At 36.4% G+C, this 15,551-nt stretch overlaps 1 protein-coding gene across 6 annotated transcripts in view; it reads left to right on the top strand.

Annotated features, from left to right (window-relative positions):
- Positions 1-15,551, top strand: part of LOC134753942 (bromodomain-containing protein 3-like) — a 62,285-nt gene that overhangs the window by 33,953 nt on the left and 12,781 nt on the right. For all 6 annotated transcript variants that reach the window (XM_063689941.1, XM_063689938.1, XM_063689936.1 and 3 more), the window contains one exon: positions 5,475-5,536. In XM_063689941.1, the coding sequence (XP_063546011.1) occupies positions 5,475-5,536 (62 nt within the window). The remainder of the gene's footprint in view (positions 1-5,474; positions 5,537-15,551) is intronic.

Genomic DNA, 15,551 nt, shown 5'->3' with positions numbered 1-15,551 from the left:
AAGTAATCGCTTATCGAAACACGGCAGATTCTTTTACATTCCCGATGAGTTGTTAAATGTAAAATCTGTAAATGCTCTGTGCATTTTTGTAAGAATTTTTAGGGGCAAGTACAATTAGCTGATTGCTATGAGATCGTACTGTAAGTTAGATGATAGTGATATTTTTCTTTGAAAGTTCCTTCCTTGCCGAATCGGCAGTGGGAGGGCCTGAACAAATTCTAGCGCATTGTATGGTTTAGTATTTGCCATTAAATGATGATGAGTGTAAAGTGTGCTACATTTATAAATGTTGACGGCAATAGGTTCTCGAGTCGAGAGGGCCAGCATTGTGTTAAGACAGTGATATGGTTTTCAGTAAGTGGTACAATTAGTTACTGGAACGCAGTACGTAGATGTAACATTGATGTAGAAACTCGGCAGTGTGCTTACTGGACCACTGTGTTAAATTTGATATAAGGTTTTTATTTATCCATCGAAATGACCCTAAAATTTACTAGACACTAAGAATGAGTGGAATAACATTGTATATATTTCAATATATATAACTAAAATATAAGTAAATCTTTTAAGTAATTAATGATGCATTTTATTTTTATACTATCCTGAGATCTGAAGTTAAACCAATTAGAAATAAAACATTTTAAAGGGTGTCGGCATATCGAGTATATGTGACGACGTCTCCTCGGGTATTTTATTAAATTGGTCCATAACGTCGCGAGGACATGACGTAACGGTACGGTAGGTATAATTTAAAGATTTCAAAAACAAATAAAGGCCCGTTCATATAGTGCCGAGCCAACATGCGCACCAACGCCATTTGCGCACCAACGAACTGGCCCACTTCGTAGTGCCCGTAAGGCCCGTCTTTACGAAGTACCTAATATATAAGTCAATGGTATAATGTATGATGCGAATACCTCGGTATTAACATATGGTTTCATTTGGCAGGAATTGAATACAAGGTGTTTTAGCAGATGAACTTAATAGTATTGATAACTTCTTGTAAGTACGCTTTTCGTCGACCGGCTGGGCCGAAATGTATCATTACATCATTAGGGTCGAAGGGCTTACAACTAGTCTCATTGCATATAAACCACCATTCGAAAATATACAACCGGGGGCTCCTTCCATGTTATGGAATGTAATGGCCCTCCTTGTAGCATGAAATCAAGTTTCTATGCTGGGGGGTCAGTTATCTCTACTGTTTACAATACATAGTTACTCTACAGATTGTTTATTGAATTCCGTTGACTTAGATCGAAGATAGATATAACTCCGTAATAGATGGATACAGTCTAAGGAAAAACGTGCCTCGAAAATCAAGAAAATTTGATTCTATTCTGATCAGAGGGCGCTACTAGCTTTGGCCTACTGTCGTATAGATGGCGTTGACGGTTTCGTTTGTTATTTAACAATTTTAACGCATATCAGTGAAAGAACATGGGTCAAAATCATAAAAATAATTAATGCAAATAAAAAAATCATTTATCCATATTTAAATACATTTTATCGTATTTTTATAAATCTTCATTTTTAGTTTTAACCCTTGAATGCATAGTGATGTATGTATGTACACAACAAAAAACATATAATTTTATGCATAATTAGGTAAAATCTATTTGGTCCTGTATAATTATTTTGATTGTAAATTAATACGCTTTCCGTTGTTTTATTCAAATTTGCGCAGTATTTAAGTTTAAAAAAATTACATTTCTTTTAACACGAAATGGCGGAAAATTGGGAAAATTTAATGATTTTTAATATGTAATTTAGGCGGTTTTTTCGGGATTTGTAATTATTTATATTTAAAATCTTTATTATAGGTATATTACAAATAGTATAAATTTCTAATGGTAGTAAGATTTTTGATATATCTTTTACCAATAATTGTATAAATTTACATAAATTATTATTTACCCTATGTAACTTCTAATACTGGTTAAGCAGTGAAAATCGATGTTTTAATTTTAATTTTTATTTTTCATAGAATCAGTAAACAATTATGTAAGACATATATTAATTTCAGGCAAAAAGAAAAAATCATGCATTTAAGGGTTAGGGTGTGTCGATAGATGGCAGTGAATTTACTGGGGTTACAAAATTTACTATGACAATACCGCTCTATCTTATTATATCCTCTTTGCTTAAATTAATTACATTGTTTTAATGTGAAAGTGTAAATTTTGCATAACGTTCAGATAACGTTCGGTCTGAGACAATACTAATAATTTCTCCATTTGCTTACATGAGTTACATGTTTTTCAATTAATAATTTATATAATCGTTGGATATCATTATCATTGTAAATAGCATTGCAGGTAATGTAAGTAATGTATTACCGATTGTACGTTAACCGGGTGGTAAAAAGTTTGCCTCCAACTTTTTGGACTGTTTTACGCGTTTAGAATACAGTAGGTACTTATTAGGTGTATTCGGATAATTCCAAATACTTATGAATGCCGGGCAATTCCCTAAATCGACTTTAATTATGAAATGTTAGGCGATCTTCGGCATTACCCGACATTGTCAAGTATTTACCAGAATACATGTTACTAAAAAAATTAATTAGCTAAAACTAATTGAAAGACAAAGCAATTAATTAGCTTGTACCTTCAACACATGTGTTTAGGCGTATATAATTTGTGCGTTATACTTACACATGCAGATGCAGACACATGTAACATAGTTTTTTGAAGAAAGTAACATCAGAAGGCGATCTGCAGCTGGCTTCTCTACTCCTACTCGTAAATAGTAGGTTGGGAAATCAGGGTTTAGGTTACTTTCCGTTCATGTCATCTTGGATATAGGTAAATATGGTATCAATGCATTCAGTATGATGCCCTGAACACAAATTTAGACATGAAAAGCGCGAAAATGTCGAGGGTAGGAACTGTGACGTCATAAAGTCGGCAGTTCAACGTTTTTTTATTTCTTTTAAACATACCATGTGGAAATGAAACGGCTTGGTGAATAGATCTCGAATATATAACATACTATAACATTTTCACTATTTGGTCTAACAAATTATTAGAAAACGTTCAATAATTTCACAATCTAGAGTTGACTTTGATTGAACTGCTCTAAATTGAAAATGACTGAATGGATTATTACTGTAATTATCCTCTATTTAATGTCTAAAAATAATTAACCAGATATATCCAAAAACAAAAATAAGAAAAGTACATGAAGTTAAATAACAGTATAATTCTCTGTTACAGTAGACTACTAAGGCCTGTGCCGAAAGAAAACTGTAAATTTCAAACGACTGTAATTTTATTTTCAAGCAAGATGACGACAGCTTTCTAACCGCAGTTAAAAGTCTTATTATTAAGTTATATATTCCAATATAAATAATTCTGGTTTTGCGCCATGCGACGTTACACCGGTGAATAGAAAAGATCACTGAAATTTAATATTTTCCAAATGGCAAGAAAACTTTCAACATCCTCCATAGTGTAAACCGTTCGCATAAAAAAACCGCAAATCGATGTACATGTTAGCCGTTTAGCAAACGCATACTAGAGGTCCCTCAAGGAGGAGCAAGTCCCTCATGACTACAAAGTCTCGCGCATCAGGGCGTTATACAAGAACAAGGGCGACCGTTCTGATTACAATTCTTACCGTGGTATATCGCTGTTATCGGTCCCCGGTAAAGTCTTTGCCAGAGTTTTGCTAAACCGCCTTATGGATGTATCCGAAAAGCTGCTTCCAGAAACCCAGTTTGGCTTCCGGCCAGACCGAGGCACCTGTGAAGCTATATTCTCAGTATTTTTTTTACTGAAAACTTACCATGTGGGGTATGAAAAGAAAGGGCTTTGTCAGTAGATAACAAATACTTGTTTTTATATTTTTTTTAGAAAACATCAATTTCGTTTAACGCACAAGTACCTAGTGGAAATGTATAGTATGTTATATATTTGTAATGTACTTACAAAGCTATTTCATTGAATACCTCACATGGTATGTTTTCAGTGAAAAAAAAAGTGTTTTAGTAGTTTCCTATAACAGAAAATTATACTATTATTCAAATTGATGTACTTCTCTTATTTTATAATATTTCTGGTTAATTATTTTTGAACATTATATTGAGGATATTCACAGTCACTTGGTATGTATTTTGGAATAATCCATTTGGTAGTTTTCAATCTAGAGCTGTTCAAAATCAACTGCATTGTGAAAGTTTTGGACGTTTTCTTCTAATTTGTTAGACCAAGTAGTGAAAATGTTATAGTATTTATATATTTGAAATCTACTCACAAAGCCCTTTCATTTGACACCCTACATGGTATATTTAAATGAAAAAACAAATTTTGTTTGTACCGCCGACTTTATGACGTCACAGATACTACCCCCACTATTTTCGCGCATGTCATCTCATATATTTGTGTTCAGGATATCATACTATAATAAATAATATAAATAATAAATTGTTTATTTCAATCAAATAAATACTGAAATAAATACTAAATACTGAATGCATTGATACCAAATATACCCATATCCGAGATGACATGAGCTAAAATCGATTTCTAGAAGACTTAGACAAAATACCGACTCACTAAAACGTGGGATACCGTTTTTTAAAGATTTTAAGCTTCAAGGCTTACATGGCTAAAGGACCATGCGTAAAAATGGTCCAAAAACCAACAGAGCTGAGAAATATTGGGATGGGACACCAAGTTGAATTCCATTGTTCAACTGAAATATTCATGTTATAGGTGAACGTTATGCAATATGCAAGGCTTTCGTTCCATCCGCTTGGCGAGCGCAGCGTAGGTATGGTTAACCGCTTGGACTGACCGATATGGTCGCCTTTCCCGATTATAGGTACTCTGTTCTTAGATCTCCGGTTCATACTACACTGGCTGGACAGTGATGCGCGAAACTCGATTCGCCAGCACTAGCGCTATATTTATTGAACTCTGTCTGCCTGCTTATCAATTGCCGATTAACGCTTACGCACCCACTTTCTTTCGCCAAAATTTGTTTCTGCAATAAGTAATCCTAATATTTTTGCAACAAAGCGCGGGCGGATCGAGCTATGGAGCTATTCAGCGTAATACGAGCGAGACGTCTATAAACTGAGCATAATATCGGAAAGCGCGCCTATACTGGTTCCTTCAAGTGGTCTGTACATAAAAATACCTATCTAATGACCTAACTCTCAACTCTGTTGGTTTTATGGTCCAGATTCCATACAAAGTTGCCCATGCCGTTGCTAAGCCTACAGGACCCGGCTATGCGTTGGATTGGAGTAAGTAGATATAGGTGAGCTTGTCGGGGCTTGGTAACCATCTAAACAGGCCATCAAGAATTTAAGTTTCCGCCTTTAGATAAAAAAGTGGATGTTCATATTCATAAATCATAAGAAACTTGTTTGAACTATAGGATCTGTTTGTCAGCTTAGCGATGTCATAGAATAGTTTTTGCTGAACATGTGTTGATTAGGCCGAATTGTTTGCCATACATTTCAGGTGCCGGCACGAAACTGCCCAAGAAGAAGATGAAGAAGCAACCTCATCCTGCGCTACCTGCGGTGAGTATCATGTTGACCTAAGAGCGAGTCTCAGACTCGTATTGAACGATACGTCCGCACTGAGCTAAATAACGGCAGCTACTGGGTGAGGTGGATGAGGTAGTAGTTTTGTGGCGGCTCTTAAAGTTCGATGTGGACGCAGAGCATAACGCGCCGGTTTATAATACAAGTGAAGATAAAAATGAAGATTCTTAAGGAAATTGAAACATATTGGTACCTATAGTAAAAGTAAACTGGGGTGACTTTTCGAGCTTTTCGCTAATGTGGTAAACAATATTCTCTTTATGCAGTGCGGTTGGTTACGGAACAGACGGCTTCCGTTCTGAGTGACAAGAAATTATGCCGTTTAAATCGCAATTTCTCAAACAGGCTATGTAATATTGATATTACGTTCTTTATAATAGGCTGGGAAGTATCACTTATTCGGCGCGGCTAGACGAGGGGCCTGTAATGAAATTTCATACAAAGTTGCAGGCCTAGGTCGGGAAGTGGCTCTTTTTTAATTTCTATTTCACATATAATTGTGACACAGCATCATGGCATTCAGCCATAAAAAAAACTATAAGCAATATTTGCTTTTTGGTTCGTTTATAACATTCTGCCAATACGCCTATAAAAAAAAACAATAAACGATATTTGATTGATATATATAGTTGGTCAAGCAAATCGTTTCAGTAAATAAGAACAAAAAAAAAAATTATACATCCTTTTCTTTTGGGTGTTAGTACTAGTGTAAGACAAAGATAGTATGATTGAAGAAACGTTTGAGAAAAGCACTATACATACATCGGCGTGAAAAGGGGTTGTCGGCCTCATAACTATCGGCCGGCAACCCCTTCCATCCCGGCCTCTGTAGTAATGTACTATTTCAACGCCATATCTACGAGTAAAGTACATGGTTCAAATTCATATAACAGCTAGAAAATTACTACGGTTCAAAAGTATTTTTCTCGAAATAGCTAATATAATTTCTACACATATATAATATGGGTACCTAATAAAGCTTAAAAGTCGCGTCAATGGCCTTAACCTAAGGGTTTGTTTCCTTTCGTTGCATTGTTCTAGACCTAAAATAAGTTTTTCATTTAAGCATTTAAGCAAATATTTCATTCCACATGCAACTAATACTCATCGAGACAATTCTAACAATCCCAAACACAATTAATTTGCGTTGTTTTGTCACAGACTTCCAATGGTCTACCTCCTGTCTCCATCATCAGATTAGCTCCAAGTCATCATAATATTGCATTGTCATCCGATATACATATGTATGCAAAATTTCAGCTCTATCGAAAATCGGGAACTGGGTCAAAATTTAGCTTCGAAGATTTGACCCACACTTATTATTTATTTAGTCGTATGGCGCAGGTACATAATATATAGGCAAACAATTAAAATAACAATAAAATAATAATAAAATCAGATGTCAACATTCAGTGTCTTCAGCCATGCAGCTGCATGGGTTGTAAGATGTAGCAGGTCTTCCGGGCCACACCCACACTAACAAATTAACATACATACTAACAGGGCAAATTAAATAAAAGCTTCTAAATTAAGGTAAGGTCAACCGGGTCAAATGCGTTACTGTTTTTTTAATATTTTTAATAAGTGTATTGAAATATTATTTTTCTGTGTGCTTTCTACAACTCTTTGCCCAGATAATTCGTGAACTAACTTTTTCGTTGCACTATAATAAAAATATATAGTGATGTTGGAAATTTAGACGCCTTTGGCCCAGTTGGGCAAATTGCGTCTTTTTAAAATAATTTATAACCAATTACGATAAGACTTTTTAAACCTCATGAAACGTGTTCATAATACAGTATTTTCATCAGTTATTACAGGTATAGTCAATACAAAGGGCCAAAAAAAATAATTAACAACATCAAGTAGAAAATCGTATAATTTGGGTAAATACGTTCCTAATTTGTAGACACATTTATCCAAACCTAATTTCCAGATGTAGATGTAGTTTTTAGTCGATATAATAAATCTTGTATGGTCGAAGGGCTGAAATTTTAACTTCGTTAGCTTTTCTACTGACGACACTTTCTTGAATAGCTGCTAAAACTACGTATCAAGTATACTGGTAAAACTACGTATCTAGTAGTAAAAAGGTTGTTGATCACTGACATTACCTCAACATTATTGACGCATTTTGCCAAGTAAAAAAAATATTCTCCAAGAATTTGACATGGATTTTTTTCCAAAACACAAGTATTATTAATACAAATTGTAGCTCGCATGTCTTACAGTTAATTTATATTGAGCACATTTATAACTAAATATTACCAAAAATCTAAAGAAAAACAAGAATGTAAACGGATTTTGTCATATTCAACTCCGTTGTCTCTATAATAAGATAACGAGGTCTTGGAGTACAAATGCTAAATCTGGCCAAATATTTGAGTCATTATATGTTTTCAGACAAACAAATTAATAGTTTTCAAACCTGTGTGACATGATACAACTAGGTGTACTTTTTAAAATTCATTGTGTTTTTTTACAAGTTGGACGGTATTCAAACTATAAGTACTTGTATAACCTTAAAACCTTAACCTTAACTTTTGTTGGCGAGAGGGCGCACAGGATCGAGAAAAGTGGCGCTGACTTGTGTTGGAGGCCAAGTCTCATTTTGAGTCGCTGAGCCAACTGAGTAAGTAAGTAAGTGGTTTCACGCATGCGGCCTGTTTAGGGCTCCATCTTGATTTCGTCTGCTTTTTAAAGGTTTTTAAACTAATTCTTACCTTAGCACGTTGGACATTGCTAGCCGATGTTCGTAATTTTTTGGCCACATCCCTAACAGACGAGTTTTTTTTTTCAGCGGAACACTTGAGGACTCTTACGGTCCAATTTTAGATCCATAGACCTAATTCCTTCTTGGTGCATCGAAAAAGGTGAATCCTCACTATACTTTCGAATAGCCTATGCACGAATCCGATTTCAACTACTGCAGAATTCGCCAACATTGAGCGTGATGTTAGGAATCGTTCACCATTTGTGCACAATATATTTCCGTTTTTATGGAGAAATGCCCCGCATTTCGCGTATTTTGCACACAAACTTTGCGACGAATGTAAATAATTGTAGATAAATAAGTAACTGACGATTTCATACAACTTTTTTTCTAGTTATAATTATGAATCCAAAAACCAGCATTGCAAAGATTTGCTTATACTTTCTGGAATATGAAAAAAAAAACCCGGTTAGTAAAATATTATGTTTTGCGTTTTAACCCTAGTAGGAAGTATTATATATATTAATCGAAAACTTGTTTCAATTTCCTTAATTGTAACTGAACTATAGTCTGATTCTAAATCTCCCGGAATTAATGTAAACAAACATACGACACTGTCAAAGTGACATGCCAGGGGATCTCAAGGTATGGGCACCGTAGGATCCCGTGGGCACTGGGATTTTCGGGAATGTTCACATGCATGCTCTCAGTCAACAGGAGCTCTCAGTACGGGCCCGCAAAGAGTATAACGTGTAGGTAGTTATAATTTCGCTGTGATGTTCAACATTTATTTATTTATAATTCTATTAAAATCGAAGGTACAAGTTTGAACCCGACCGCAGACGACAACTGCAGACGACGTGTTGCATTAATGCCAGTCCACGTGCAGTCCACGCGTTAGACGCGTTAGAGGCGACAAGTGTAAGTTCGGCGACAGGTCGCTCACTTCGTGTCGCTGACTGTGAATGGTATTTCATAGAAATACATAGAAACCAGTCGTGTAGCCGCGACACGTCTGCAGTTGTCGTCTGCGGTCGGGTTCGATTCCAACTTATACCTTAAAGCCAGCGATAAACAAACGTCGATCGACATGTCCGGCAACATCGCGCGACACGTGTAGCCAGTGTATTCTCGCAACGATATTCCCAACTCAACCCTTAACATTATTACACTAACCTATATCTTCAACGACCTCGTCGTCGTCTAATGCCAACGAAGCATTACGTCATTACCTCATTAGTGTTGTGGTTCTCTCACTAGAATAAAACTATTTTTACCAGGGATCATTTTAGTTTTTTCTTTGTTTTCAGAAAACGGATGCTATATATTTTTTCTGCCAATTGGTACGCCAAGGATAGGATATATCGCGTAGTAAACCCGTACCGTACATCCTAGACTCCATATTTATTACATTATCAACAAGTTCCCGTTCCTGTTCTGGACTAAAGACTGTTCGTCTGCGACCTAAAATTTTTACGGTTCCCGAAGCGGATTTATATCGGTATTCCTATTGGTTTATCTCCTATTTTTGGCTCATACACCTTAATTGTAGTTGCCCTAACTTGGAAAGGATGCATTTTTTGCCCTAACAAGTTACTCGTATTTCCTAATTTGTATTGACATATTGAATATATGTACTAATATTGTGTTCCAAAATAGATTTTTCACCACACCAGCTCCGAAAGGCGGTCAGTTTTTGTACTTCAAAAACTGATAAGAAAGTTGCATTTTGGCCACATGTGAGGCAAAGTAGTCTGATGCAAATTTTGAGCTGTTTGCTCATGTTGGCTGACTTGGATGACTTTTAAATAGTGGTTATAAATATTTAATAACGTTCATTTGGATTTGATTTAGTTTAATTTTGTTTGATGTTTTACAGTTGGTATTGTTGGTGTAGTGAAAAATTTTCTGTTTCACTCGGTGGCAAAATTTGTTTAACTCTCGTGCCTTGAAACCCTCGCAACTCTCAAGATTCGAATTTTGAAATCTTTCGCTTGCTCGGGTATCAATACTATCAATATTAGCACGAGCGGTTATACAGCAACTTTGCCCCCTTGTAAAACAAATAACAATTTTTTATTACTTATTAAATGCCTTATAAATTTTTCCTACTCGTTATTGCACCTAAACTGGTTTGGACTAATATTTTATTCCCTAGTATTGTTTCTCCTAAGAATTTGTTTCCCTAATTTTGATTATCCTAATCAGTTTTAATCTAGCCTACTCTTCTGGCAACAATTCGTTTTCGTGGAGATCGCAGTTGTAACATGTAACCTAACCTAACCTACTCATCTAGTAACAACTCGTTTTCGTGGGGATCGCAGTTCTAATTCTAATCTAACCCAATCTACGCTTCTGGCAACAATTCGTTTTCGTGGGGGTCACAGTTCTAACCTAACCCAATCTACGCTTCTGGCAACAATTCGTTTTCGTGGGGGTCGCAGTTCTAACCTAACCTACTCTTCTAGCAACTATTCGTTTTTGGAAATGAGGGAGGGACGTCGAAATTCGTCTTAATTTTTCAAATCTGTAATACCACTAGGCATAACGATTTTTATTCTAATTTGACACACAAATTTAGACTAGTTGGTTGTTATGGCAAAAATAAATACTTAGGTCTAATATGTTTTAGGACAATAAAATTAATACATGGCAAATAATCATTATTGCTATTGAACATTAGGGCACACACACAGCATATTAGATACATTATGCATTAGGGCACATTAGGACAAAGAAGTTATGGTAAAATAGTTCAGAACAAAAGTTTTTTTATGAAAACCAATGTTATCGTGAAGAAAATTAGGATTTTCGATCATTATTCTAAACAATGTTTAGGACTAATAAGTAGTATTAGGGATTCCACATCATAATTAGGGATAGTTTCACCTCAAACACTGAATTTGAAAACATCGATCAAAATTTTACGTTCCAATTACATGTGTCGGTTTATACATCGTTTAGTAGATTGTTAACCAAGGGACGAAAGGCACTCATTTCTGCCGAGGTATAAATGATGCCTTCCCCCGAGTTAAACACTCTACTTTTCATTTCGAATACGAGGAAAGTAAAATGCATGTGTTTTTTTAAAATATGACTAAGTACCTATACATTTTTATAGTATTTCAAGAGGGTACTTTCAATTAACAATTAAGACAATAGTATCGTTATTTATGGAATGAAGAGTCAAATATCAGAATGAAAATTGTATAACAAACCCATTTAAACTCAAATTTCAATTGCTTATCGTAATAAAATTAAAAAAAATCGTACTTCGAACGTAAAATGCTCTAGTGCAGACACGTATCATTTTCTACACACCTTTTAGAACAACAATGACCCTCTTTCAGAGCATGAGAAATGAAAAAAATATAGCTTAACATCAATGAAATCCGACAATTAAACGCAATGTCAAATGAAACGTATCTTGCAAAAAGTAATGGTATTCAGAAAATAGGCTTACCACACATTTTTTAATCATTTTCCCTTCATTTACTTACCACCATGACAATTTAAATGGTAACTGGCTGGGTCGCGGGACTCGCAGGGCAGACGTTTATTGCATATTTAGATAGATAGCATTAGTACACTCAAGACACTAGGAATTATTATACCCCTAGCGATCGTTTTATACACATCTCCCCTAAAGTTGAAAGAACTTTACAATGCATGTGCTCGAAAAGTGCGTTTCCTACGGAGCCATATCATGCGGAAACTACTACTTTTCCGCACTAGTGCTTTTTGTTTTCAATTTTTTTTTTTTACAGCGCATATGGTGCTACTTTCTCGCACTAGTGCGGAAAAGAGCACTTCGTGCATATGTCGAAAGTTTAAAGGGCCATATGTACTGTTAAACGTTGTACGATACACGTGCGAATAGGTAATTCGCAACTCGTGTCGATTTAAAACACTCCTTTTAATAATTAAACTTATTTGCCATATGTTTTTTTATTTACTCGCACAATGCATAGTAAAACATTGTATGATACACGTGCGTAAAGATGATTTCCGACTCGTATTCCTAGTACTCTCGCTCGTGAATAAAATTCCACTCGTCGGAAATCATACACTTTCCGCACTTGTTGCATAAATAGCTATTTCATTTCTCATGCTCTGATAGACGGTGTTCTAAAAGGTGTGCAGAGAATGATACGTTTCTGCACTAGAGCATTATATGTTCAAAGTACGATTTTTTGAATTTTTTACGATAATCGATTGAAATTTGGGTTTAAAGGGATTTTTATACAATTTTCGCTCTGATATTTAGCTCTCCATTCCATAAATAATAACGAGTTTTGCCAAAATTTTTTATTGAAAGAAATACTATAAAAATTTATACATATTTATATTTTTTTTAAAACATGCATTTTACTTTCCTCGTATTCGAAATGAAAAGTAGTGTCCAACTCGGGTGAGAGGCATCATTTCAGCCTCGAACTATTGGCGCTCTCACTGCATTCGAGCGACAAACTACCTCGGCAGAGATGAGTGCCTTTCATCCCTTGGTTAACAATCTACTATAGGTTGTCCTTGTTAAATATAACCTTAGTGTTTATCTCAAGTTGAATAATTAGTACGAGTAGATACTTAATGAATAATTAAATTTGTTTGAGTTTGTTGAAATAGGGAAATTTGTCTTAGTTCTTGGACTGCCACTGTTCAAAACGACATTAACATGTTATAAGTTGAGTTCATTATACCTAACTAGCGACCCGCCCCGGCTTCGCACGAGTAGTTCAACTAATTTACACAAAACCTTCACAAATTATACGTATAAACCGTCCTCTTGAATCACTCTATCTATTTAAAAAAATCGCATCAAAATCCGTTGCGTTTTACTAACAGGTTGCGTTTAATTCCCTACTTATTAGATTAAAAATATTAATTTATATTTTGGTATAAAAGTATTTTTTTATTCATCAAATAGTCTAGATTAACACGTGTCACAACCTACCTTGCCCTTGGAATTACGGCCCTGAGTAGGTTTCTTATAAATACTTATATAAGTAGAAACTGTGGAAACTTTAAATATCTCGAGCGCTGCAATAGTTTTTATTTAGCGGCCACACCTTTGTTTACATTAATTCCATGAAAATGAGAATCAGACTAACTATGCTCCGATGCCGTGCGTTTGCAATGGTGTTGTGTAGGTAAATGTTCCTGGAGGGCCATATTGATTTCGTTTCTTTATTTTCACTAAAAGCCCGGCCGCCACATATACTGCATGAATAATGAATATCTATTCTTGGGCGATCATATAAAGAAAGGACGCTGAGCACAAGGAAATTCGGTCATTCGACGTGGAAGATATGTTTACATTTATCGCCTTATTACAAAGGAGTAAGGCGCAAAAGTGTAAACATATCTACGACGTCGACTATACACTGACCCGCATGTTCCTATTTCTATCGCACCCGCGTAATTATGTACACAGATTATGCAGTGTGTAAATCCAATTCGGGCGAATATTTAAACGGTGGTTAGAATAGGACCTAAGAAGTATATTGAGATAGATTATGCTTAGTAATACATGATGATGATGATGATGCTCTCCTGACCGATTTCGGCCACAGCGACTGTGTGCTCTGTAGTAGGCAATTTTTAATGGTGCTCTGGTTCGCCCTTAGGTGGCTCACGTACCCTATCTTCTTGCTAAATACTCGAGCGCATTTTGGGCACGTCAGCGCACCACCTACATAGTTGTAGGGAATCGAGGTTGGCGGCCGAGCCTTAAGCTCATCTCGTTTCCTGTCGAGCTCACTGCGGCGTTCAGTCTCGAAATCGGTGACTCGATCGTGAATGAGGCGCCGCCACTCGGGCCGCTGCGCTGCCTTCCGCTACCAGACCGAGGGCTGTAGTTTGCATCTCTTCATATGTCTTTTCAGAACATCCTTGTATCGTAAGTGCTGGCCACCACTTTTACGCTTACCATTCTGGAGTTCTGAAAAGAAGATGCGCTTCGCCACTCTGTCTTCTGACATCCGAGACGCGTGCCCACACCACCGCAGCTGCCGCCACATCAGATACACCTCAATGCCTCCGACATTTGCGCGCCTCAGGACGTTTGTATTTACATAATACAATACAATTACAATTACACAATACAATGAAAATTATAGCCATACAAAATAATTCGGCCCGCAAAATACAACACACAAGTTACAGGATACGAGCTTTTTAAAGTAACTGTCAACGCTTGTTGGCAGGCATGGCAACGTTATGGCATGCCATCTTATGTCTCTTAGGCCCACTTGCACCATCGCACTAACCCGGGGTTAAGCGGTTATACCGTTAACGGGATAGTGGAATGGTGCAAGTGGGTTTTAATGTTTGCAACATGGCTGCTCGGTAAATTAAAAATACTTCTTAATTAATGATTAGAGGGATAAATTCTATATCTGGTTTAATTAATTGCCCGTTTTGGATTTACACACTGTATTGGTGTTCCGCCCATGATGTCGGTTGTCAATGTCACTGTGCGAGAGGGACAGCAATCTAATTATGCGCGTGCGATAGAGATGGCAACAGGCGGGTGAATGTACAAAATTCCTTGTGGTTAACGGGTACATACCCACTGCATATACGAGTATGAGTTGTAGCATTTGTAGCCCTTCACTAAGAGAGCAGTACGTGTGTCTAAAAAAGAGAAAACATTCAGATGTTTATTTTTCTTAGATAGTAACAACTTCTCTGACGCCGGAGGCTGCATACAATCCTCTACAATGACGCTGTACAGTCGCCCGAGAAGGCCGGCCGATCAGAACGGCCGAGGTGTTTGTGAGCACCTTGGCCGCTCCGATATATCTGATGGCGATTGTACGTAGCGTAGCGTATGGCGGCGACTGGAGATAGAGAGGCAGTACATTTAAGAACCAACTAGTTGAGAGTTGGGACATAGCGGAGATTGTATCTTGTTGCTAGATCTACGCGTCGTCGGAGTACTATTAGCTTCCTGTGCTGTGGCGACAACCTAAGATGCGTTAAAATTATTTTAGTTATTTATATACTTGAAAAAATATTGCCTAAATAGAGTCAATGGAAAAACACACACACACACACACACAGAGAGAGAGAGAGAGAGAGAGAGAAAGACACAGACACAATAAAAATACTGTGTTGAAAATGGAGTTTTTATGATAATTGCTTTAACCACTTTCAGTCCATCCAATATATACATACCTAATAGGGATGTAGACTCTGTAGGGATGTTTAAAATAAATTATTTCATACTATCAAGAAATAAACAGAGAAGACAGCAGAAAATTACTAGAAAAAAGT

This window comes from Cydia strobilella, chromosome Z (genome assembly GCF_947568885.1).
Source record: "Cydia strobilella chromosome Z, ilCydStro3.1, whole genome shotgun sequence".
Classification (NCBI taxonomy): Eukaryota; Metazoa; Arthropoda; class Insecta; order Lepidoptera; family Tortricidae; genus Cydia; species Cydia strobilella.
The sequence above is the reverse complement of the archived record's forward strand: the minus strand, read 5'-3'. Positions and strand labels throughout refer to the sequence as shown.